At 44.3% G+C, this 25,310-nt stretch overlaps 1 protein-coding gene across 8 annotated transcripts in view; it reads right to left on the bottom strand.

Annotated features, from left to right (window-relative positions):
• The window catches only part of NFATC1 (nuclear factor of activated T cells 1), a 116,170-nt gene that overhangs the window by 65,366 nt on the left and 25,494 nt on the right, over positions 1-25,310 (bottom strand). For all 8 annotated transcript variants that reach the window (XM_054817149.1, XM_054817154.1, XM_054817157.1 and 5 more), the window contains exons 4-5: positions 4,642-4,844; positions 1,303-1,475 (exon numbers count right to left, since the gene is read on the bottom strand). In XM_054817149.1, the coding sequence (XP_054673124.1) occupies positions 1,303-1,475; positions 4,642-4,844 (376 nt within the window). The remainder of the gene's footprint in view (positions 1-1,302; positions 1,476-4,641; positions 4,845-25,310) is intronic.

The following is a 25,310-nucleotide window of genomic DNA, read 5'->3' as shown; positions in this document are numbered from 1 at the left end:
TATAGGTAAAGAGGCTCTGCTGTTCTTCATAAATAACATAGGCTTATCTTAACGTAACTCCCTTCACACTGCCAATGTTCATTTATTTAAATGAATGACTGTGAAGGAGAGAAGCTATCACTGTTGTCTAACAGCACTACCCTTTCCTACAACAACTGCCTCTCTTGCAAACTTGGACTACCAGACCGACAGCAGTGCTACCCTAGGTGAAAGAATGGAGCACTGTTGCTGGTCTGAAAGTCTGTCACCAATGTCACTGCTTTTGCAAGAGGAATGCAGGGATGCTCTTTCCTGCAGCCTTGCTATTAATGATCCCTGGAAAAGCACCATGCCTCCAAGAGATCAAATGTTGACATGCTCCAGGACCTGCCAGACACGTTCCGTGGGACTCCAGCCTGGCAAGCATGGACACAACCCTCCAGCATATACGGGTCTAGGGATGGTCAAGTCTTCCTTCCTATCCTTTCTGCTCCCCACTCCCAGAGCTCACCTCCCACATACTCACTGGACATTAAGTTACTCCCTATCCTTTCGGCATCAGAAAGATCCACTTTGTGGAATCCAACAAAACCTTAAGAAACTGCTTCAGTCCATCCAGCCGACCAAATTAGCAATGGGAGTTGTTAGACTGAAATTCAATTTCTACCATTTATGATGGGCTGTTAAAGCTACATGAAGTGAATGGGTTTTGTTTTGTATGTGGGAGGCTGACAAGGCTTACGGAGCCAGTACGATCATAGGTGTCTTTGGAGGGTGCCCCAGTGTATCTGATAAAAAGCAGTCTGTTCAATCAAAGAGACCCCAGTGCGGAAACCTGGTTTCTGGAGGTTTTCTGAAGCTGCAAGCAGCTTGTGCAGTGTGTCAGCTCTAGTATACTGCTAGCTCCGCATCAAAGGGGTTAGGGTTTTGTTTGCTGGTTTTTGCTTTATCATGGAGAGACAGAGAGTGATAGGACATGATAGCTGTTTTCCAAAACTCCCACAGCAGTTACCTCTATGACAGAGAGTCACCAAAAAAACCCCAAAAAAGCCTTGTCACTCCCAGGTCTACTATTAGTTTAAGTGCACTCTACTTTTATTTTAAGTGCATTCTTTCCTACAGAAATCAATGCACACAGCTACATATCTTTTCCCAAGACATGGGCATTTTGTCTTCAGTATAAACCACACACTTCTGGAAAGCAGATTAAGGTTCACTGACTAGACAGGTAAAACAAAACCAATGTATAGCATGTTGGTGGACAAAGACTGCATGTAGGGTGGCACAATACCCAGCAAGAGAAGGATGTTTGTTGCTACTTACAGCACTCGATGGGGTTGGAGGCTACTTGCAAGGACAGGGTCCTGCCGTTCGCCTGCGGGATATGAACCCTGAAGACCAGCCGCACACGTGTGTTCTTCCGACCAATGTCTGTCTCTCCCTTGCGCAGCTCGATGTCAGAGTTTCGGAGCTTTAATATCCCAGCACAGTCGATGCTATTCAAAAGGAAACACAGAGCAACTCAATTAATTTCAGGCTGACTTCAGGAAGACACAAGCGTGCAGTATCTTCCCTCTCTCCTGTACATCCTTCTTAGAAAATCTGCATCAGACATGACCCAATGACCAGGCTGAACACGGCAGACTTTGTTAAGCCTAGTATTTGCATCCACAAGTAGCTAAGTTGAGGCTATCTGTAGTAACAGGTAGTAGCTGCTGTTGAGCAGACAACTTTAGGATGTTACTTCACTTCCCAGAGGAAAATAATCTAAAATATCCTTCCTTCCCAACACACCTGTAAGGATGGTGCTTACAGATTAACCGAAGCCCAAAGAAATAGTGAGACTAGAAAAGTCAATGGGATGAGACGGTAGTGCAGAAACCTAGTTACTAACCTAGAAGGCAAGGTTACTTATGATTTCACTTGTTACAGCTAATTTGGAGAAAAATCTGACATGATTTTTATTCTAGGGCAAAGTCCTGAAAATGCTTATTAATGAGCACAGCTGTCCCTGAGGTCAGTTCTACTGTCAATGTGTTTGTATTTGAATGAGTTGGAAATACTCCCAAGCAGAACATTGAGCTGAAGCTCTGCATGAAAAAAACTGAACTCGGAGTCTTCCCACTGCACTAGGGAAAAATGTACTTTTTGTCAGATGGAACTATTACTATTTCTGACTCCTCTCTCCTTTTTTTAAACTTTGGTTTTCTCCTAGATGAGTTTACAAGTCAAGATTTTTGTCAAAGCAAATTTTAATAGAGGAAGTTCCCAGAACAAAAGATATATAAACATACACACTCAAAACCCACTGCAAAAATATCTCTGCTTTGGCCTTGACTACAAAGCCTTCAATGCAATTTCTTCTGGGTACTGGTCTCTGGCATGCATTGTATTACACTGAATATGCATAGTTTAATTTTATTTTGCATTCAAAGAGTTTAATTCCCCCTCCAGACCTTTGAAGCTCTGTTCTGAAGCAAAATGCAAAGAACTATGGCAGCACGGTTTTGATCTACATTTTTTCTAAAGTACGGATTTCAAAATAACAAAAAGGCCCTTATTGATAAGATCAAAGAAACTAATGAAAGTATTAAAGCTTCTCAACATTGCATATTAGCAGCTGAAGCCATAAGAATTATGAAATATTTGTACCCATGTCAAAATTCTACACAAAGATCCATAAGATACGGGAAGAAACTGCACTTCTCAATACTGTCTCTCCTACAGCAACACTTGTAAAATAAATAAAAAGTACTTAGTGACAATTAGTTCAGAGCCAATAAAGTTTAGAGGAGAAAAAGCATTTAAATTCAGGCTTGTAAAGTCATGGACATTAAAATCTGAAGTCAATAGGAATAGCTAAATGTGCAAAAGTTTAAGTATGCAGATGAGCTTCAGTATTTCACTGAATCAAGGCCTGAATACACAAAGTATGTGCGAGAAAAGTCTTTGGCTCCAAATTTCAATTCATTGTTAGTGCTACATGACGTTTTAGACTACTGACGTGTAAGGCTTATATATGCCAAAGCATTGTTTGTGGTTCTTGAGAGAGTTCTACTACGATCTGGCACACATGTCACGAAAATATTCAGCTTGGCTCCCAAACTGTGTTAACTACCTTTATTCTAGGGAGAAAGATGATTGAAATGGTAATAATGTTCCTAGATGGCCAAAAATGTGATTCAAACTGGATAAATAAAGGGCCAAATAAATATTGTGTGGGTACAAACTGGTGAAATTTCAGTAACCTCAATGGAGTTGCACCAGTTTATGATGACACCAAATGGGGCCAATAATTTTGCAGGCTTGTCATGACTTTTAACACAATGCACTGAGGACAGAGGTCCTCAGGTCTTGAGTGATCACCCTAAGCCTCGCTGGCAATGCAGCTAAACACATTCTAGCTCTTCTATTTACATGAGGCACTCCGGGGCATGTTGTACATGACACTGCAAAGCAGCTTCTAATAACCACTACACGAAGAAGGACTTCGGGTGTCTGATACCATTTTACACTTCATTAAGGCACAGAAAACTGTATGAATAATGAGTGAAATTGTGATTTTAGTAAGCTCCCTGAGACTTTCCCGTGGTATTTGGTTTGGTGGGGCAGGATTTCTTGCTTGCTTTCTGTCTGTCTACCTACTTATCCTTCTATCTCCCTATACATACACACAAAGGTGCACGGATCTATATATAAATATGAATACACTCACATTTATACACCCATCGAGAGATGTACATGCACGCAAGCACACACAAAGTCCTCCCAAGGCAGACACCTCAGAGAAGGGTTAGGATCATTTGAATCAGCGGGGAGACAAGTCAAATAAGGGACAGGATCATTTGAACAAGGAGGGTAGAGAGGAGGGGATTAAATAACGTGAAGGGTCTCATGTATGTCACATACACAGAGGGATATTTGACCCTTTATACACAATCCTATAATGAAATTTACCTGTGTGTAATGGACCTACAGGGCACTTAATTATTACTCAGACTCCTACTAATTCAGAGATCCCAAGACATCCATGCCTGCTTTTCTGCACAGGACTAAACTTACCCCAGTTAAGTAACGCCAATCTGTAAGTTGTATCGCCTTTGCTCCTCTTCTATAAGCTTTGCTTCTAAGCAAATGCCATGAAAAATGCTGATTTTTATTACATAAGAAATAAGAGTGGTTTTATTTGTCTCAAAAAACCACTAGGGTATTTGGAAATGCTAAGAGTTTCCTTTGACATCCAAAGATAAATTTTAATAGGCCCTGTTCCTTGTGCTAGTGCGTATAGGAGCAAGAGGTGTCATATTTAGAAACTAAATGCAGGAGCTGAGGTAGGAGATATTTACGGCTTGGTAACTGAGATACTTATTTTAAATGGCAAATAAGCACATTGGCTGAAACTCTAGAATGAAAGCAATCAGTTGTCATAAATATTTGTGAAGTTCATTTTGTTGTTAAGCTGATTAGGGGCAATTTGTCCCAGTAAAGTTGTGAAAACCTACTAGTACAGAGAGAACTTTAAAAAAAAAAAAAAAAAAAAAAGAGATAGGAAAATGAAAATTGTGTACAAAAAAACCCCAAACACAAAACCAACACAGAAGAAATCAAAGGCGGTGACGAAGAGGACACTGCTAGGAGTCCGATACAGTGCCTGGGTCTTACATTGCTCTCATGTTATTCTCTGGAAGAAGTGGAATTTCCAGGACTTTGGTGTTGGAAAGTATTGTTTCGTGGCTGGTGGTGGAAACGGTCTTCCCGGTGATTCGATGAACCTGGTAGAAAGCATGGGGTCGCAGCAGGCGGTCGTCTGCAGTCCCAATGAACAGCTGTAGTGTGAGCGGCTCGCTTTCTAAGTAACCGTGTAGCTGGCAAGAGAACAGAAAACGCCCACTGAGCACCATGCACATAAACTGCTAGGAATCAATTAAATTTTTATAAGCAGGAGAGCCTAATTCAAGGAGAGAACTTGTGACAGGTGCTACGTGTTAAGTTCCCCCCTTCCATTTTTCCTGTAACGTAATATTGGTACAATAAAAAAGGTGCAGTCAGAAAATGTCTCATTATCCTGAAGGACCTGAGGCACTTTAGATGGGGTGAGCTTTTGAGCACTCCTGCTACGTCCACAGAAAACTTTGCATAAATTCTGCTGTGGCGTTCAGCAAAAAACCACAATGAAGTCCATGTTCCCTCCCAGTACTGAAAGTGGCAAAACCGGCAGAGTCTGCAAGTAGAAAGGCCACGGCTTGTCCATCCCTGAGCTTCCCGGGTCATCCCTCATGCAGCAGCAGGCTGCTGCGCAGGACATGTCCCCTCATTAATTGATTTTTATGCTGGTAAATACCTCTTGGTACAGTGTGGAACCAGATCACATATACATGACTAGTAGCTCACCATGTGTGTCAAATTCTTGTTATAATCGCACAAAAATCTCATTGAAGCTACTGGGCCTGACTTGAACCTCATCCATGTTACAGTGACCGCTCTGATGACAACAAGAGTTATTTCTGCCACCGGCTGGGGATGGAGCAGGAGCAGAGTCTGACCTCATCCCCACCATCTCCTGAAGAAGCCACTCTGGATTCACGCTGGTGTGAAGGAGACCACAGGTGGAGCTGTCTAGGGACTCCAACCTCTACTTAATGCTGCCACCTGATGCTGGGAAACGAGTCTCACAAAAATAGTTACCTTGCAGTAGTTAGCTGCAAAGCCCCGTCCCAAGGGAAGGGAAGATGCAGCAACTATAGGAGAGAGGAGCACAGGCAAGGTGGGCTGTCCCAGGAGATGTGCCATCGCAGAGCAAACCTGCTTGCTTTGTTGCAGGTTTCATTTCCTCTGCAAATGGTTCAGGTGGGTTTGGACATGTGTTATCCACCATTGCTGCACCATCACTAAATCTGATAGATCAACATTAGACCACTGATCATAATTCAGTGAGGAGAAACATTTTTAGTTTATGGTGCATGCAAGTCCAAAGCTAAGTAAAGCTGAAAGCAAGTGGTGAAACCCGTATCAAATGTTGTTGATATCTGTGTTTTGCTTGCTTTCACTCTCCTTAAATCTTAAAAAGTAATTTGTGGTTTCATAATAACATAAGACCTATCTCTCCAGGGTATTTTACCATCTGACAGCGGGAATGCTATTAAGAACAAAGATCTTGAGTCACTTTTGCTCCTTGAGCAATGGAAAATTCTGGTGAGTGCAAACACAGGCACGAGGCCTTCCCACTGCTACCAAATACACTGATGGCAACAGGAATGCATAGCAGCAATATTTCAGGTACCACGGTGACCAATGCACGAGTAAGGAAGTTGTGCCTAGACACATCTTCTATCACTAATTTGGGCGTACTGCGGATTTTTCACCCCATGCTTTGGTCAAAAGAGCCAAGAGGAAAACAGAAGCGCTTTAATATGTTTGATTTGGTGTAGCAATTTTTACATCCTTACCTAAAGTGCATGGATACTGGGAGGACACTGGGACAGGAGGAGGCGGCTCATTTCCAGCTTTCCGGTATTGTATCAGCTCTGCACTGCTGAGCCACCACACGAAGGTAGCTCAGAGCCAGGGGGTTGTGATATGGTATGGGGGGTTTTCTGTATTAGCATTGTCAAATTGAAAATACATTAGCATCAGTTTGAAAATGTGCAGTATCAGCAAAATGAGGGAGTGAGAAAAGCAGAGCCAAGCCTGCATGTTGCCCTCAGCAGGGCACTGAGGGCTGCAGGTCTCAGTTCACCCCACATGCAACAGCCGCCTCCTACAACCCTTGACACCAACATCAGCTCTACGATGCAAAAAGACGGCTTGCGGGCTTTAACTCCTGTAAGTGGAGAAGCAGCGTGAGCTGCCGGCGGGCGACCGCAGGCATGCTCCTGGCACAGCCAGCGGCCACGGGGAAGCCGCCGATGTACTCATTGCCGCCATCCCTGTCCCCCCCCCTTGCAGCCCTGGCTATTCGCTAGTGCTACTGGTGCAAGCGATCGTGGCTGGTGGAGTGACCTGGATTCGGCCCGGGCTGATCTCACCCCTCCTCGGCATCTCCAGAGCCTCAGTGGCAAAGCCGAGGTGACGGAGGAGATGCAGGGTATCATGGGGTATTTTTGGTCACGAGTGGCACGCAGGTTTGCATGGGGGGAAAGTAAGACAGTGTGACACACTAGCTGATTAAATTTCTATGCATTACCAGCGGTCACTTCTCCAACTCGTCATGGATGGTGCTTTTTATGGAGAGTGTAAAATTAAAACAAACACATATTGAATTACAAGGCCACTTAAAAGGTAAAAATAGACCAGTGAGTAACTCAAACCTCAATTCAGCAAAAGCAAAATTGAACACTGAGGTACCCATATGTTTTACTGAATCCGGGCAACGGGGTCAAAAAACAGGGTCTTGCATTGGGTTCTGCTATTTCAGGCTTTATCTTTTTATCTGAACTCGGCTGCTGCCATATCTCGTAACCTACTGCTGAGCCTCAGCTTGTGCTTTTCCCACAGGTTTCCTACCAGGAGGCAACTGAACAGCCAAAATCTTCAGCTTTGCATACCTGCCCTCCCCTGAGAAGGGCTCACATGCTGGAAAATAAATAATAAGATCAGATGCATGTTTTGCATTGTTTTTTAAGGCTTGTGATCTTTAAAATAAAATTATGTTTGCTTTTTTTAAAGACCCTGTCATACACCCCTGCTGGGCTTTGCTATGGACCCATTACCCACAGTTACTTACTCCCTGACAGCTACTTCTGCACCTGAAGACAAGTAGTGGCTACAGCACTGAACGAACATGAGTTTTCAAGAGCTGCGAAGTGTCAAAACCATCCAGAAAGACATTATATTATAACATAATCACTATACGGTTGATTTTGCTGCCCTCAAAACAGGCAAAATCCTCTCAATTCACTGTAAGTTTTATTTCATATTCTGCTGTAGGAGGCATCTGATCTCTGATACGTATTTCCCTTTGAGTTTTACCCATTGCATCACATTATTTACTTTTATATTATGTCACATAATTGTGTATGCCAACAGAAGCAATAAAAGAAAACGATGCAAGGATTAACATTTAAAGGGGCACATACTGTGGATGACTAATTTTAGATTATGTACCCAGCGCACAATTTCTGTGACAGACAGTGTTGAGCTTTGGGAGTTTTCGGCATGCTGCAGATGTCTGGAGAATGGGGCACATTTTGCTTACTCTTAGCTGGGTGCAGCAAGAATATTCTGCAGCTCCCCCAAAATACAGGAGAGCATCATTACTGTCACATTGTTCAGCAGGATGACGAGGGGAGCAGTGGCAGTAAAGGCAGAGCTGCAGGACTCCAGGCTGTTGGATTTGTCAACAGGTAAAGGAAATATCAAACAAGACAAGATGTAAAATGGGAAGGGGGAAAAGGGAGACTGAGTATTCTTCTTGGTTAGGAAAGATATCGCGCGTTCACATCCATGCATATTTTCCACGCATGCTCTGAATACTGTACTCGGTGGCATAATGATTCTGTTTCCTGGCGTGCGACATGGGATGCATGCGTCAGACACCCTATTTTTATCTTCTTCTCTGTGTAACACAGTCTGAAGCTCTTCTCTTAATAACTCACCGGCTGAGTATGGGTGACAAAGGCTGCTCTCGGCTCCGGCATTCATAATAAAGGATGTGCCTTTCCTACCAAGCATGCTTTGCTTGGCAATGCATAGATCCAAGTGGAAAGAGCTGTACTTTCCCCTGCTGTGAAAGTGTAAAAGGACTTAGCTGCAAATAAGGATCAGGTGCATGATGTTTTTGAATGAGTTTTCCTTCCCAAATAAAGGTGAGGATACAGCAGTCACCCAGTTTAGTACAAAGGAAAAATGCAGGCAAAACTTAAGCATGCAGATAAGACCTCTGTGGTCAATGTTTTTGGTTTTGAAATGAAAGTAGGTCATATTCTCTTGTTCTGATCAACCACTGACTACTCTGCTCTTTTCCTTTTTGAGATACACTGTTAAAAATATTTGAATTGGTCTCAAATGATATTTGCATTTATATTGTCTGAAGCTGCTAAGATCAAAATCAGACTTAATTGTGGGCCTCTTTTACACTCCTCTAATTCTATCAAGAGCAATGCAGTCACTGGTAATTAACACCAGAACAGGACCGATCACAGTCAAGCTCTTTGTCACCTTACATCATCTTACGCAAGAACAAGGGAAAGGCCGCACCGGCTGGGCGACTGCTCCACCACACCAAGCTTTCCCTGGGATTCCTACACCTCTCTGTCATTGCTTTCACAATGCCCTCTCCCACCAACACGTCTTGATTCTCACCAGTGGATCGCCGCTCATCTTGGCACAGGGTGCCAAAGCAAATCCCAGTCTCTCCCTGGGCACACGTGCTGTGTGCCACGCATCGGGGCTGAATGTTTTCGTGCATCCAGGCGCCGTGGCGCTGAACACCAGGCGCTTTCCTCCGGCGGCCAGCGAAGCGTGAGGGAAACAGTGCTGTTTCACCCCTCGCAGCCAACATCAGACTGCAAGGTACTATCTGATTCAGTCCTACAGTGATGATAACCTGAGGTTTATCACATACTCAGCCTGCCTGGATTCCAACCATGCGCTTGGTGCGTATCTATGAAATCTGGCAATTGGAATTAAACAGACTTGAAAAACCATGAGCAGACGGAGCTGAGGTGCTTTTAACATGAGTGTTAGGGGGAAAAAAAGCAAAACCTCCCCAAACCTCACTATAGTTACCGAATTTTGCAAATGTTGTGTCCAATAACTCAAATGCTATTTCAGCACTAGTGGTTATTCTAGAGCTGGTGAGGAAAACTTCTATTATTTAAGCCATGACATTTACTTTAAGAAACACGGCTGAAATATTCTGCCTGCTCCTTTCCAAGTGCTTTATGCTTTTGGCATGCTGAAGCATCTGTTGAAATGCTCAGAAAGCTACCTGTCATAACAAGATGCCCTCTGTGCCTGGAGAGGCTCCTGGAGGACACCAAAAGAATGCTCCCATTCTGACAGGATACACCAGCCAGGTACACTCTCTGCATTCACTCATGCCATCAGGAACAAAGGAAGCTACACTACGTAATAGCTTTTAAGCGTATTTATTGGGAGTTCTGGGAAAAGACTGCAAAAACCCTACTGCAGTGCATTCCTCCAGACTCTGACTCTGTAAATATGTTAATCAATCATAGGGGCTGATTTAGGGCTTAGCCCGTCCCAATGCATTCAGGGCAGAGCTCCCACTAGTAACAAAGTGGGGCACGACCAGGGACCCTCTAAACTAGTCAGCAGCTTGTGCTTGAGACTCCTCAGGCTACTAGGGGCTGCATCTTTAATGATAATGATGTGCCAAAAAAATCCATAGGTAGCATCCATATCAGCTATGTGTTTACAAACGTGTGTGCCCGTTCCTTGTACTTTTAGTACGTAATAAAGACAACAAGCAAATACATTCATTTATGCCTCTAAAAATGGTAAGAACAATATCTACATTTTCTTATCCTACCATGTAACTGATGGCCACGCTGCTTGCAGCAAGTACTGCAATGCTTACGCTCAGCAATGCCTTACACATCCATCTGTCCCACTTGCATTTCTAGAACTGTTCAACGAGAATCATTAGTGAGACTAAACACCCAGTTTGGGGAAAGGGGGCTTCTTTCCCTTTTTTTCCCATAAATGTTTTGCAATGTTATTCCAATGCTTTCGAAAAGGTATAACAGGATAAAATCTATAAAATAGTGAAATTTTTAAAGTAATTGCTTCTTGTATCTTCTGGAGCTACACACCAAACAGCTCTATTGCTAACTTTCTCAAGCCGTAGGTCTTTCTTTTGTTACAGTAACTGCACATGATGAATGATAAAATGAAAGAAATTGTCATGTTTTTAAAATGCACCTAAAATACAGCCTCAAAAAAGTAACATCAGCAAGTGCTCAGTGTCCTTATTTTTTAAAACCAAATTGAAGATCAAACTGTTTGAACCACAAAGAAAATGCACAAACATTTTAAGTATTGATTTTAGCTGTGAGCAAAGCATACATAAAAATAGGGTCATCAATCTGATTTTTAAGAAAAAGAATTTACTTTTAGCTACCACCCAGAAGCACTAGGAGACATAAGCTTTGCATCACAGGTTTAAACTGGACAAGGGAAAAGTTGTTCTTGCGGGCAATGACTGTCACGGGAAGTGGAGGCACTGAGGGCGAGGTCAGGAGACCCGCGCACCTATTCTCGCGTGCGCTGCAGAGATCCTGCCTGACCTTCGCCTGGGCAGCTGCTGAGCTGCCCTGTCTCCGCACCCCCGGGGCTGAAAACGCCCAGGGACCTGCTGCTGAAGGCTCAGGGAGCCAGCAACCTACGGCTCTGGGAAAAAAAGATGTGAAAAGACTGCCCTCATCATAAAGTCCTCTCCTATTCCTATTCCAACCTGTTTTGACTCCAAATTTCTTTGCTAGAGGAGGCTTGCAGAAAAAACACACATTCTGGTGCCCAGAGCCAGGGGATGGTAGAGGCTCTCCACTCAGCCTCCCCTCCCAAACCAAAGGGCTTAATACCAAGTGCCCAGGGGAAGCCAGGCAGCCCTCCCGCAGACCGGGGAGGGGCACGGCACGCCCCAGAGCAGTGGCAGGGAACCAGCAGGCAGCTGTACTCTGCCCTACAGAGCAGGCTCCAGGCAAGGGCTGGCACCCCCCAGCTGAGCGATGCAGGACCCCGCAGGGCAAGGAACGGCCTGGCAGTGCCGATTCGGCCAGACGCGCAGGGTCCACGGGGCACGAACAAACCACTGTGGCACCGGCCATGCTGCAGGCTCTCGCAGCACCCTTGTCTCTTTTCAGCTGTTTCTCCCCACCTTCAGCCTCAAGCTCTGCAGGTGTACATGTTTCAGCCACTGCCGTACCACCCGCGTGCTCTTTAGGTCTCTGGTCCAGAGGGATGCAGGCTGCTGCAGCCCACAGCGTACCTAGGACTGAGAGAGGCACATCATCCTGACCAGGTACCTCTTCCCTTTGCTGACAAACAGGCATGCAAAAGGGGGTGCCAGTTTTCGGATGAGGTGCAAAGCTCAGCTCCAGACCACTTGTCAGTGGAGGTGCTAAACTTGGGCCGTGTGAATGCTCCCGTACACTCTGTTCTCTGATGAGAGCACAAGCCAAAAAAAAGAGGAGTGTCTTATTCAAAACAGCAGAGCAGACAGACTTCAGAATAATAAAAAAAAAACAACAAAAAACCCCAGAAAATAAAACACCTCCTTAGGAGCTGAGGCAACCTTTTGGCTGTGATAGCTTCTGCTGAATTTTATCTGATACAGTTAACCAAGAAAAGTGTATAATTTCTGTTCTGTGCAACTTAACATGCATGCTACTACACCTTAGTCCTTCACTTACTTCAAATAAAAATGTAACAGGAATTCCTACAGGTTTTTTGTGCTGCTTTCAAGATTTATTTTTCCTTTCTAAAACTAACTTTCCTTGGATTCACTCAAACTCTGTTTTAAGATCCAAATGTAGTCAGAGCTGGTCCACAAATAAAAATAAAATGGCTTGTTCCTGCAAAAGGCTAAGCCTGGGCAGAGGGCGAGAGCTGGACAGGAGGAGTGAATGGAAAACAGCAGGAGTGTGTTTTATGTGGCACTTTCTAGTGCTGCCACTTGGACTTTAATTCAACAGTGCAGCAAAAGAGCAGCTGTTCACATCATGATGAATAAAGATCTATATAAAACTTCCAGCTGCAAATACGCTGTGAGGAATTATTAATCTTAATGTAATAGAGATGCTGTACAGTCACTGGCTCACAAGTCATTTCAGTCTCTATCCAGGGGAAAACAGCCTTCGTGGCTGCTGGCTCTCAGCACAACCATGAAATCTCCTTGTCTAAACAGCCGCAAGATGCTGCTCCCTATTTCTAGGAAGGATTTTCCTCCTCAAAAACAGATGTATTTAGAAACCAACCCAACTCAGACTCCTCCTAAAATTGTTAGACTTAGAAGAGGGATGACCATCAGAAAAAGAGTTACTAACAGAATGAATTTGTAGGTCCAGAGCACCTGGGACACTAGGAAATCATTACTGCTCTCGTGCCATTTTCTACCACGAGACTAAAGAGATGTCCTTCCCATAATCCTAGCTGCCCTTTCATGATCCCCAGCCCCAATTTCAGGTGATCGGGGGCAGCCAGCCCTCTCCGCACCACGGCCCATCTCTAAGAGAGCATCACCTAACTCTGCAGCTGTGGGAGCTTCCAAAACCTCCTTGCAGGACAGGGCTGGGGAGAGTTGTTGCCCCGTGGAGGGATGCAGGTGGCACCCAATTAAACGAAGAAGTTTTCCTCTTCGTGAACAGCCCTGCAGTTCCCAAGGGGGGCCGCCGCTGGCCCTTGCATGGGAGGACAACCTTTCCCCTGGATAGCTTGTCCTGTGGCACGGCCACCACGTGTGACCTTTTGGGGCTTGCCACCCTAGCAGGCTGCGTGCATTTGCATTTGGACAGGATCCATAGCAATACGAAGCTGAAGCACGGGAAGTTTTCAAACTGCATTTGAGTAAATGTACGCTGACAACAGAAAGAGGGGCTCTGGAAACCGCAGATTAAAAATCTGGGTCTGAGAGGAAGTCCAGTGCAGTAGTAGGTAGTTCCCCTGAAATACCCAACCCTTCAATTTACTCAGCTTCCACTCAAACATTTGCCCTTAGTATCCATAACGGCTTTCAGTTTGGACAGTCATACCTATGGTCATGTAAGAGTTAAAAAAAAAAAAAAAATCACAGGAGCACTGCAACAGGAATTTATTACGTATTCTTAGGCAGATACCCCGGGCAAGCTTATACTTGTGAACCTGCCCTTCGTCACGCTGCTGATGCATTGCTCGCATCCAGCAAGCTCCCATTTGTGGGTGAGCGCAGGCTGGCCCGGGATCCTCGGGCGTGTGTCAGGTGCCGTCAGCACAAGTGGGTCGGGCATGATGCCCTCACCGATGCGCGTCCCAGCCACGGCACAGCACCACTGCCAATATCCATCGGCAACTTCTCCAAACCCGAGACACCCCATGCACCCCGAATGCCGCGTTGTCACTCGGTGGCTCACTAGCACTGCAGTAACTGCATGACTTTGATTTCCCACCCCTACAAATTCGAGGGCAACGGGGTGCTGAGCTATCGCCAGGGGTTATCTGCTTAAGGGTCAATGCTTTTGAGGTGCCTTTCCTGCACATCAAGATGAACACTGGCTCACACGGGACAAGGGCAACACAGTTCCAGGCAAAATAGCTCTGGGGTTCATAGATACCAGTGAGACAGCATTAGGCCAGAAAGAGTTGCTTTCCCCTAAATTTTAACTCCTATCCCAACGACATTTATTTAAACTACTACTGAAGACAGAAAGCTGGGGCTATGTTTAAAGGCTTTATCTGTGTAAATATTTGGAGAGCTATAAATACTGAGCCATATTCATAATATGAATATTGGACTTACTGTTCTGTTGCCATGAAAATTACTATAAATACACTTCCAATTCTTAATTTCTCTGATTTGCCAAAAACTCCTTTAAAGAGAAAAATTAAATTTAAAAAATTCTTATGTAAGATGACTTGCTATTTAATTAGCCATTGGAGCCAAAGGCCACAGCACAGAGCGGGACCTGAAAACTCAGTGACAGAGGCAGACAAAGCACATAGTGCACTAGCACGCTATATAGCTGTATGTCCCATGTGGGGGCTTATTATAATCAGACAGTCCATGAGTCAAGCCCTGACTGCTTTCTGTGTTTGGGGGAAGGAGGGAGTGAGGAGGGAGGCTGTCTGAAGGTCTGAAATAAACCTCCTCACTTCTTCTGCAAGTCACATGAATACTGATGGCTTCCAAATTTCACAGTACCTCTGTCCAGTTCTTTTTTATGCAGAAATGAATTAAAAGAAGGAAAGCATTTCAAGGCATTTTATAAAAGTGCAGAGCAAGGACGGCTCTGTGGCTGAAGGAGTAGCGAGCTGGGCACAGGGTGATCGAGTTCCCATCTCCAGCTCTGCCAGATAGTTTTTGCTTCATCACAGATACATGACTTGATTAGAGCAGAGAAAATTTCATAACAAGTTTTCACATATTTCCAGCCTGCTCTATGTTTAATCAATTTGTGCTTCAGCCTTCTTATAAAATAAAAGCCAGTAACTGTGCCATGTGGCCAGGTAACCCTTTCTTCACTACAGTAAACACAGTGCTTCCCAGCCCTCTGGTTCCAATCCTTGTGCGATTCACACCCATGTTCCTTGGGGAATAAAGCAGATAAATGCAACCTTCTTGCTCCTCGGAGTCAGAAAAGTGCTGTCTGCATGTGTATGTTCCTCAAGACAGGTTCTGCTTCTGTTGTTTCAACCTCCCCAAAAAAGTGTAGTCACCACACGCACAAGATTCATAAACATGCTATTTCTGACTCCTGTCTCAGAGCAGAAAAGAGCACACTTCTGGTCCTACTCTCCTTCCACAAGCCACCTTTGATCCACCTGGTCCTACAGCTCCGATTACACTGCAGTTTTATCTGGGAGCATGCCTTCTACAGAATGCATCTTAATGCAGCAATAAAAATAGGTCAGGTATGTTTTATAGCTCGGCTTCAAGGTTTTGACCTCCAAGACAGTCTGATTAAACTGTGAAAAATTCAGAGAGGTTGGATTCCACACTGTGAGTTGTTTGAGAGCAACGGTGATGCCATTGGTTGATGTCACTTGTTTTACCAAAGGAAAAAAAAAAAAAAAAAAAAGGATGCAACAAACCAGACTCTCTGACCACAAAGCATAACATGAGCAGCTCTGAAAGGCTCATGAACTGAAAGGCCTGTGATCTCCAACAGCAAGTAAATAAAACAAGCATGAAGAACTCTTAGATAAACTTTCTCAACATATACAGACTATTTTCAATTGATTATTCTGAATATTGTCATATTGGGTAACATTATTTAGCAACAGCTATTACACTAGAATTTCATCCAAATACTAACCAGCTCATATCACAGCGCCATTTAAAGCTATTAAGATGGCCAAATACAATGTTGCAAAGATTAATTGCAGAACTTGCCAACAAAAGCTTTACAGAGTAGCTTATCTGGTGCTGCAAATAGATGACACCTTGCTACAGTGGCTGTAGCAGGATATCAGTGCATGACTGGGATTTGAGGAGGATGCTCAGGGTAACACTTTCTCCTTTGAAGGGAGGAACTATGAGTCCTGCTGACCAAGGCCTGTGTTTTTGCACCAAACCAAGACAGCGTCTATATCAACCTGCTGACTTCAAGCATGAGGCCCATGAGGTCAAGTCCCAAGCCAGAGAAAAGAATGTCAAAGTCTTAAAAGGCACCTCTCCTCCTCACCCATACTCAAGCTTTACTTGGGTATCTGACCTAAGAAGTAAATATTGGTCCTGGCAAACTGGTAAGACCTTAAAGCCTGCTGATCCCAGTTACACATAATTACACACAACACACGAAGTCAAAAAGAAACAGGGAAAAGCCAGGTGATTCACACCACCTAACTTTAACACATACAGGCTGGACAACAACAGGGTCTAGTCACCTTGGCTGCCTTCAGAGCCAGCAAAATGAGACATGTACTCTGAAGGTGTGACTTACCTGAGCTACTTCAGATGTTCACATCAGAATAAAATTAATAGCTCCCGACAAGCCTTACCCTGATTACAGAGAGAAACTAAGACAATTAGCTCAGTTGCAGACATCTATGGTTAGCCAAACAAACCCAAAACATAGACTTGCCCCTGTAACCAGCCCAGGCCACAGTTCAAAGCATGAGCGTCCCACAAACCCAGGGCAGTCCTGCAAGAAAGGCACAGTGCACTTAGCCCAAAGAGACACGGAGCAGAGCTTCTGTAAGAAGACCCCCGCAGTGGCAAAGCCTGCTACAGACAGAACACTTTGCACTGCACCATCACGCATTTCGGGCAGTCGCCCACAGCTTTTCACAGCAGGGGTACGAGACCATCAACCTGAACAGGGATACTTTGCAGCCCTTTTCTCTCCCACAGGGAAAGGTCAAAGTCAGCTCCACCACAGCTTAACTTCAGTGCTTCAGCTTCTCCACCCTGATTCTGGGGGCCTGCTGTACCCCGGGACTAGCGTCAGCCACAACACAGGGTGCACCGCAGGTGGTCACGGCTGGGAGGTGGACACTTAACCAGCTCCACCCACAGTGCCCTACCCCTGCCTGAGATGGGACAAATAACCCTTCCTTCCCTCAGAGGAGCAGTGCTGCAAGGATCAACTCATTCGTGTGCAAAGACGGTCCCAGCAGCGCTCCCCATGTCAGCTCTGGACCACGCGGGGAATTCTGGAACAGCATCGGGTACATTTTGGGTGGCCTTGCTGTTGCTTCAAAACCTTCAAAGAGTGCATGTTAAAATCAATGTACTCTTGCTAACGTTCATTTTTACACTGAATTCAAACTTACTATATTGCATACCTTTCTAACACAAAAAGGGAAAAAACGATAACTGGAGAGTTGAGAGGCCAGAGGCCAAATTTGATAATTTTTATTTTCTTTATGTTATTTTACTTAAGACTGGAGGAACAGAAGAATGCTTTTACTCATTAGGCAATTTTCCTAAAAATATCTGCTATTACAACAAGGCTTCTAGGTTAATACTGCCCTGTGATTAGAGCAACTACCCACGTAAAATCCATTTGGGCTGAGAGTTTCAGGGGCTTCATTTATGCTAGCAAAACTGCAGAGCCACAGCCCAGCGCCAGCATCGCCACTGCAGTGTCTCGCTCTTTGCAAAACCTCTCCAACTCGCCTCCATTTCAAGTAGGGCTCTTGCAGCCAGCAGTGGGGCTATGTCAGTTCACATATTTTAAGGTTTTCCTCACAACCGGGAGGGATTAGAAAATGAGGCTTTGATGTGTTCAGGACATGTGCTTGAGATTACTTGTGTACCTAGATGCTAGCACATGTGCCTCCAAGTTGTGGTCTAAATTTGTTTGTCCCTGGCAGCTCCCATTTGCAGCTATGGGTGGAGTTTGTGTAAAATTCTATTGCCATATGCCATTTTGTAGTCAATAATACTCTATAACCTATACTCAGTAACAATATTTGAGTCTATATTGAGGAATATTATATTATTGCAGAAGAAGAGCTATGACATATGAGGCCCACATAATGAAAACAACATCATTGCCAGAGAAGCAGTTGAAAATTAATTTGAAAGCCATTTGGAAAATTATTACAGTATTATTAAGGATTATTGATTAATAAATGCTATAATTTTTTTTTAAAAGCTGCACATTCCAAGCCATTTTATGAATTCCTGCATATATGGGGAGACGTTTACATATTTTATGTAGCTTTTTATTTATTCTGAGATGACAGGCACTATCTAAATATTGTTATACATATAAACACAACTGCTCCACACTGTATTGTGTTTCAACCAGACCAAATACTCTCTATAGCACAAGAGGCGTTATAAGATCTTAATACAGAGTTCTGCAAAGAGTGGCAGGTGGTTTTTTTGTTTTGTTTTTTGCTTTTTTCATCAAGTGTTATCTTCTGTGGACTTCTCCAAGGTGAAAAACCAAACCCATACCAGTTACACATCTTCAGCACTTCACAACTTTTAGACGTGCTATTCCTCTTCAAGTCAATAAGAGTTTTACAGCTAAATCTAACCCTGCGTGCTTTGGCAATTTTATCTGGCGTGTTTCTCCTAGAAATGCAGGCACTTGGTAGGCATATAGCAGTGAGACTGTATTAAAAGCCACAGCAGGTGGAAAATAATACAGCCCAGGGAAGTTTTTGTTTTTGACTCTCCTCACAATCAAAGCTATGCACAAAGCACAATGAGGCACAGTAAATAAAGACATTTCACACAGACAAGCACGAAAATCTTCCAAAACAAAGAAAATTAAATTATCTTTCAACTAAAGAACACACTGCAGTGAAAGACTAAATGAGCGATTCTAATTAAAACCATGCTGCGAATCTCCTACTTTCCACCACGAAAAAAAAAATCAGCTAGTGCTTGTGCATGTACAGCCACCCTCTAAAATCAGTCAAGCAGCTTCCCAGCCAAACAATGCAAGACACAGCATCTCAGAACTACAAAACATATTGAAATTATTTCCATAGCAATCATAACAACAACATGCCAGGCCAGGATGTGCAGGGAGGGGGGATGGTGGCAGGAGCTCGGCCCCCCGCCGGCCCCGGTGCTGCCCGCTGCGCCAGGCACGCCGCCGGCGGCACCCACGCAACGCCCGTCCCCTCACCCCACAGCTGCATCCAGCCCCCCACTGGTGCGTGCCACCCCCTCGCCAGTGCTCACTTGGGCAATGGTCGGTCTCACACAAAATAGTTACTCGCAACCCCCCTCCACCCCACGCTCACAAGCAAAGCACTATGTCCCAGCCACAGCGCTGGTAGTCCTGGTCCCAGGCAAGCACAGGCAGCGTTGTGCAAGCCCTGCTCGAGCTTCTTAATCCTGACATGCCACAACCATCTTGGGCTGAGGTGTCTCTCCTTGCGGTGCTAAATCAGGCAGCAGCCTCAGGTGAAGGTGTTGGGAGGGAGGTGAAAACTCGGGACTAACCCTTTGTGCCTGAGCCGTGCCCCGGCTTCACGCAGGGCTCGGCTCTGAGCAGCTCTCCAGAAACGAAACATGATCTCTCTTCCGACCCACTCCCTTCTAGCTATTCACTTGCACAGCCACAGTGTGCTGCGGGCTTCCCGAACACCAGCCACTGTCCTGTCATAGGCAGAGAGCCGAGGGGACAGGAACAGGCGGCTTATTAAGTACAGTAAACATGGGCACCCATGTCCTGTGCAAAACATACATGATGTGCTGATATTGCTATTTTGATGCAGGCATAGGGACAGGAATCAGCTAAATACAGCAGACTTCAGTGACTGGTCTAAATTACAGATTTAAATGACATGAAGAAAGGTACAGTTTGCCCAAAGACAGAGGAAAGTAATAGGAAGATTTGGGATAGTGATGGGAAGCTTGGCTCTAGCATCTTTACGTCTGATTTGCTAACAAGACACACAGTAAAAGCTTCAGAGACACAGGGACTTCACGCCCATTAGACGTGGGCAAGCATAATGGTGGCAGAACAAAAAGAAGAGGCAATCATCCTAAGGGATCCCAAAATCAAAGGAACCAAAGACAGAGGCAGAGGCAAAGGAGGATCCAGTTAATAGCATTCACCTGAAAACCAGAAGGAAGCAGCAACACATGGGGAACCTGCAACCAATGCCCAAAGTGCATCAGATTTTTAAGAGCAAATGTATCCCCTGAAAAGCAGTAAAGAGGTCTGTAAGAATAGAGCGCAACTTGCTCTCTTTTTCATGCTATTTTTGGGCGGTTGGCAGCTCCACACGCTCACGTGTGACACCCAATCTCTTGTAACACCCATGCAAGGCAGTGAAAGTGTCTTAGTCCAGATTTTGCAGCTGAGTAACCTGAGTGACAATAAGTGACACAATTAATTGCCAGTTGAATATGTATCTTTGCTTGGTAGCAAACCTAAGCACGTGTTCAAGACTTAATCCGACTCTGAAAATTTAAGGATGTACTTGGATGCTCTGTTGCACTGTAACAGAAAGATCACTTTGCTCAATCTCTTTCACATTTTTTCTCTTACATTACACAGAAATGGACCAGCAATATTTTTATACGAGTAGGATTGCAAGTGGCAAGGGAGGAGCTCTGTTTCTGGTGAGGACAACAGGTTTTCACCAGGATTCCCATTTGGCAGTAACACGGTGTTAACAGTGCCTCAAATTCATTGAGGAGGACTTTGGTGTCTGTAATGGAAGTGCCAAGGAACTCCCCAAAATGTACCCATGCTATGTCTGCAAGTGTTGTTTACTGCTTTGAACAGGGCTGCATTTGAAACCTAGGCAGTAGACTTTTAAATCCCAATGTACATAATGTCTGCATGCAAACCAAAAGCAGGAGTTCCTCCATTTTATTGGGTACTGAAACATTAAAAACAGGTGTTTAAAAACTGTATTACAAATCTGTCTGCAACCTGTATTATTTTTACCATGTGCAAGTAAATTGATCACTAGCATGTTTCAACTGTTTCAGTGAAAATATGCAACTCTGCTAAATTATTTCTTAAAACATGTGGAGGGAGGAGAAAGTTTATTTGATTTCGCTGCACTGACAGCATGCAACATATTTTACTTATGTGTATGTATATAACAGATGCTGTAATGGATCATCTCCCTTTCATGGCACGTATCAAAGAAGATCTCGAGCTATTCTTCACAAGTAAAGAAATTATAAACCCCTGCTCATAATGAAAGCTGCAATATACTTCAAGAGAGCAACTGAGTAATTTGACACCATATTTTCCACTGATTCAGCCTGTTAGTTGGAACAATGACTGATTAAAATGGAAAATCTAGATTATAACCACATATACTGACATTCCAGATTACAAGGTGTGTTATGGATGTGATTTTTTACTCTTACATATAAAATTAGAAAGTATAAAACCAGAAATTATTCCAATAGAATTACATTGGTGTGAAAGTGATCTGAAATACGAACTGCCTCCCAGTGTATCTTCATACAGAACGTACACAATGTAATTTTCATGATATTTTATGTAGTTTGGAGTACCAAGAAGGAAAAAAAAAAATCATTTGCCCTGAGATATTACACTTAGGAATAGAGGACAGATGTCTAGTTGCCAAAGCAGCCTTGTAAAAAATTAATCACCTGCCTCATGCAGGTTAGCAGTATTTGGCAGGTAGGTTAGCTCAGCTCATAACGAAGCATCTGGCTTTTGGTAAAGCTGCATTTTAATTTTAACCGTGTTTCATTTCAGCTTTTGGGCGCATGTCAACGTGCAATAATCTGACAAGTCTGGAGCAGATTTGCTGATTGGTAACTTTGGTGTAGGTCTTCTCAACTGCAACCAAAACTAAGTCAAGTAACAAGCGTGGTTCACGCCCAGACCACAACCTCACGTATCATCTGAACCTCCCTGTAAAGCCATTTTAAACCCAGTCATCAACATCTAACCCATCCACAGTCTTATTTTCTTCAAAACAGCTAAACTGAGTAAGAGTCAGCAAACTCCTAAACATGTGCTTGAATTAAGCAGGCTAAGCCGACTGACTGTAGGAGTGCTCCAATACTGCTTTGAATGTGGTTTGGTATGGGGTGGTTTGTTTTGTTTGTAACTGAGGTCTGGTAATTTAAGGCAAGCAAAAGGTCTACCCACGTTGTATTTTTCCTTAGAAAAGTGGGTACCCATTTGTAGCACTACTGGTAGACTCTTTTGGCTAACCAGAAGCATCTGTAGCTCCTTCTTGGATGCTGGGAGGGCAGAAGAGCTGCTGAAGCACAGAGAGGTCTGCACAACTGCAGCCTTCTGATTCTGTGACTCGCATCACTTCTAGGTATTCCCCCTGATGCGTGCATTTTCAGTGGAAGGGTGCTTCTACCACAAATTTACTGGGGAAAAAACCCACCACCACCACCACCACCAGTTGTCCTTGTGAGAAAGCAATCACTATGCAGATGCAGGGGCCATTTTTTAACTTGAATAACTCAGGCATTTGAATAATGTTCCCAAAAGACAAAGATCTATTAGAGCATCAATTAAGCATTTGCCAATTTTTGGTTTTACATCATGACCATTCTTTAAGCTTTCAAATATGCCAAAACCCTCAGGAATCTCACTGGCTGTCATTTTTCTCTTCTTGTATCACTTAAGCTGAACTGTTTCTTTCTAATACTTTTTTTTAAAAGAAATATAAGAGAGAATAGATCACACTACAGGCTCCTGAGCTCTAGCAGATCTTGACAGAGAGTACAAAGGAAGGAACTGGGAACATTTAGCTCTGCAAGCACATTTGCAGCAGCCTCACTAGCAGTACCACAAACGCCTTTGCTGGGCTGCTGCGGCTTGTGCAGGTATTTTCCTAGCACATTGCTGCAAAGAAATCACCTATTTCAACTGCTGATTACATTAATTTTTTTGTTTCCATCTGCAGTGAGCACCACCCACTGACAGATACTCCCCAGGCCCACAGATTCACTTGCACTTTATTTAGTTACGTAGAAAAAACAAGGCAAGGGGGATTTTTCTTATCTTGCTTGGGACCTGACCGCTTGCAGGAAAGGGGAATGGCAACTTTTAGAAAGAAAATTTGGAGACAGAACAAGAACCACAGCGTCTCCAACTTCTAGCAGGAGTGATGCAATATTAAGCAGGGGGCAAAAGGGATGAAAAGGCAAAAATAGCGTAGCACTCAAACAGTCAGGGATGAGTCCTGATTCCTCCCTGGAGAGCAGTGATGCACGTTTTTGAGGTATGCTTCCAAAATAATGATGAATCGTCCTTTCTGACAATGTGCAGAAAAGACTCTGTCCATACTGCAAACAGTTCACTGAGCAAAAGGATGCAGCACGAGACCTGAGGACAAAGTAAATGAGGAATAAGAGAAGAAAGACTACTACATTTATGTTGTGTCTTTCGTGGTCTTGGAGAGTCTTCCATCTTCCATCACATTGTTCTAGACACTCAGAGTGCACGTGCAAAAACCAAAACCAGCCTGGCAAGGGAAGCAAAAAGGATGACTCTGTGAGCAGTGGTGCAGATAAAGATGACTCCTCTGCTTCCTTCCCAGGTCTAACCTAGAAGGTCTTTGCCTTGTCAACCACCACCAGAGAACAGCTAGAAGATACCCCACACAGCAAGAGCAATGCCACCGACTGCCTTGTCGCAAAGGATGAGGCAGAAAGGAAACCAGGGGAGGCCAAGGAAGGGGAAAGCCAGGAGCTGATATCATCACCCCCTTTCCCAAGGGAATGGTGACAGCATCACCAGAGGAGTGGGAGCACTTTCTCTCCCCTCCTCCCTCAAGGCCACCACTAACTTCTGCTGAGCCGGCAGCCAGCGAGTCCAAACCGAAGGCAAACCTAGGATGTTGGGCTAAATCCTTTGGGCTGGAATGCCAGATTGAATATCTCGGTGTCCTAACAGCCGGGATATGTACTGCGGCATCCGTCAGGCCGAGTGTGGGCGAGGCATCATTTTTAAAGGAGAGCAGAGTACATCCCCCAAGCGCTGGCTGGTGGAAATTTCCTTTTTCATTTGGAAAGGGCTGTTGCGCCAAATAGCAGAGGCCTGTCCCCAGGACTACTCATAAATCAGAGCTGAAGTTGCATTTTCAGGGTCATGTAAGCTTCACCGGCTGACAGCAGCACACTTTCCAGAACGGCTCCCTTCTGGACTTGGCCCTTCTCAGGGAAGTCATAAGCTACCTATACGGCTGTGCTTGTGGAGCTACCCTGTGGGACCATCTTCATGTGAAATACCAAAAAAGAGAAACTCCCCTCTTCCCAAAATACAATCTTCTAATGATGAAAAACCACGACAGAAAGCTTTCAATGGGCTTTCTTCCATTTGTTGGATTTATAGAAGCAATATCAGCCTTAAAACATCTGCCAAATCATTCTACTTCTCAGTTTTGATTATCTGTCTGCTAGTTTGAGGTGAGCTTTAACTACACAGATGCAAGAAGTGAGAAACCCATTCAGCTTAGATTTATTCTTAAGAACTACTGGCTGTCTAAAACAAGGCTATAAAATGTAGGCTCCCTGTCTGGTTTGTTGTATGGTTGCATGGCTTTGTGCTATTAATTGCAACCTGGCTAACAGGTGCTTGCCAATGTCTTTATATCTTTGCCATAAGAAAGGATTATATTTTCCTCTGGATAAAAGGGTGATGCTGTCTTCTAAAAAGAAGTTAAGAACAGCACAGAGAGGAAGTCCGCTGTGGCATGAAAAGTTGAATCACTGCTTACTTATGAGAATATGCCCTCTTCTCTGCCCTGACAGAGCCAGAGATGGAAGGGGAAAGCAGCCAACACCATTTTTTCCACATCCACTCTTCCTGGTCAGGTGTCAGATGGCCATGAGCTGGACCCACCAGGGACTGTTTTCATTCCAATTCCCTTGACTCACCCAGCAATGGTGGCAGCCCTGTTGTTTAAAACAAACTCGCAGCACTGGCGGACCCCTACCAAGAAAAGCACTTACGCACACACTGCAGGTATGTGAGAAGTTCCATACTATGTACTTGAAAATCAACCACAGGCTCACTCTCTTATCAGAGCATTGCTGCAAAGGACTTGCCCCGCTCCGTCTGGAAGAGCCTTCCTCTCAGTTTCCTTATCCTTTCATCTCCTTCCTGTCATCAGCAGTGAACACCTCTTTCCAGTCTTTTCCTTTAGCTCTTCATTTCTCTCTTCTTCCCATCTTGCCTTCTGTGTAACTGCACAACTCTATTACCTCATGCTGTTAACTGTTTGTGAAGCCTGGTGCATGA

The sequence above is a fragment of the Grus americana genome, chromosome 2, assembly GCF_028858705.1.
Source record: "Grus americana isolate bGruAme1 chromosome 2, bGruAme1.mat, whole genome shotgun sequence".
NCBI classification, from domain to species: Eukaryota; Metazoa; Chordata; class Aves; order Gruiformes; family Gruidae; genus Grus; species Grus americana.
The sequence above is the reverse complement of the archived record's forward strand: the minus strand, read 5'-3'. Positions and strand labels throughout refer to the sequence as shown.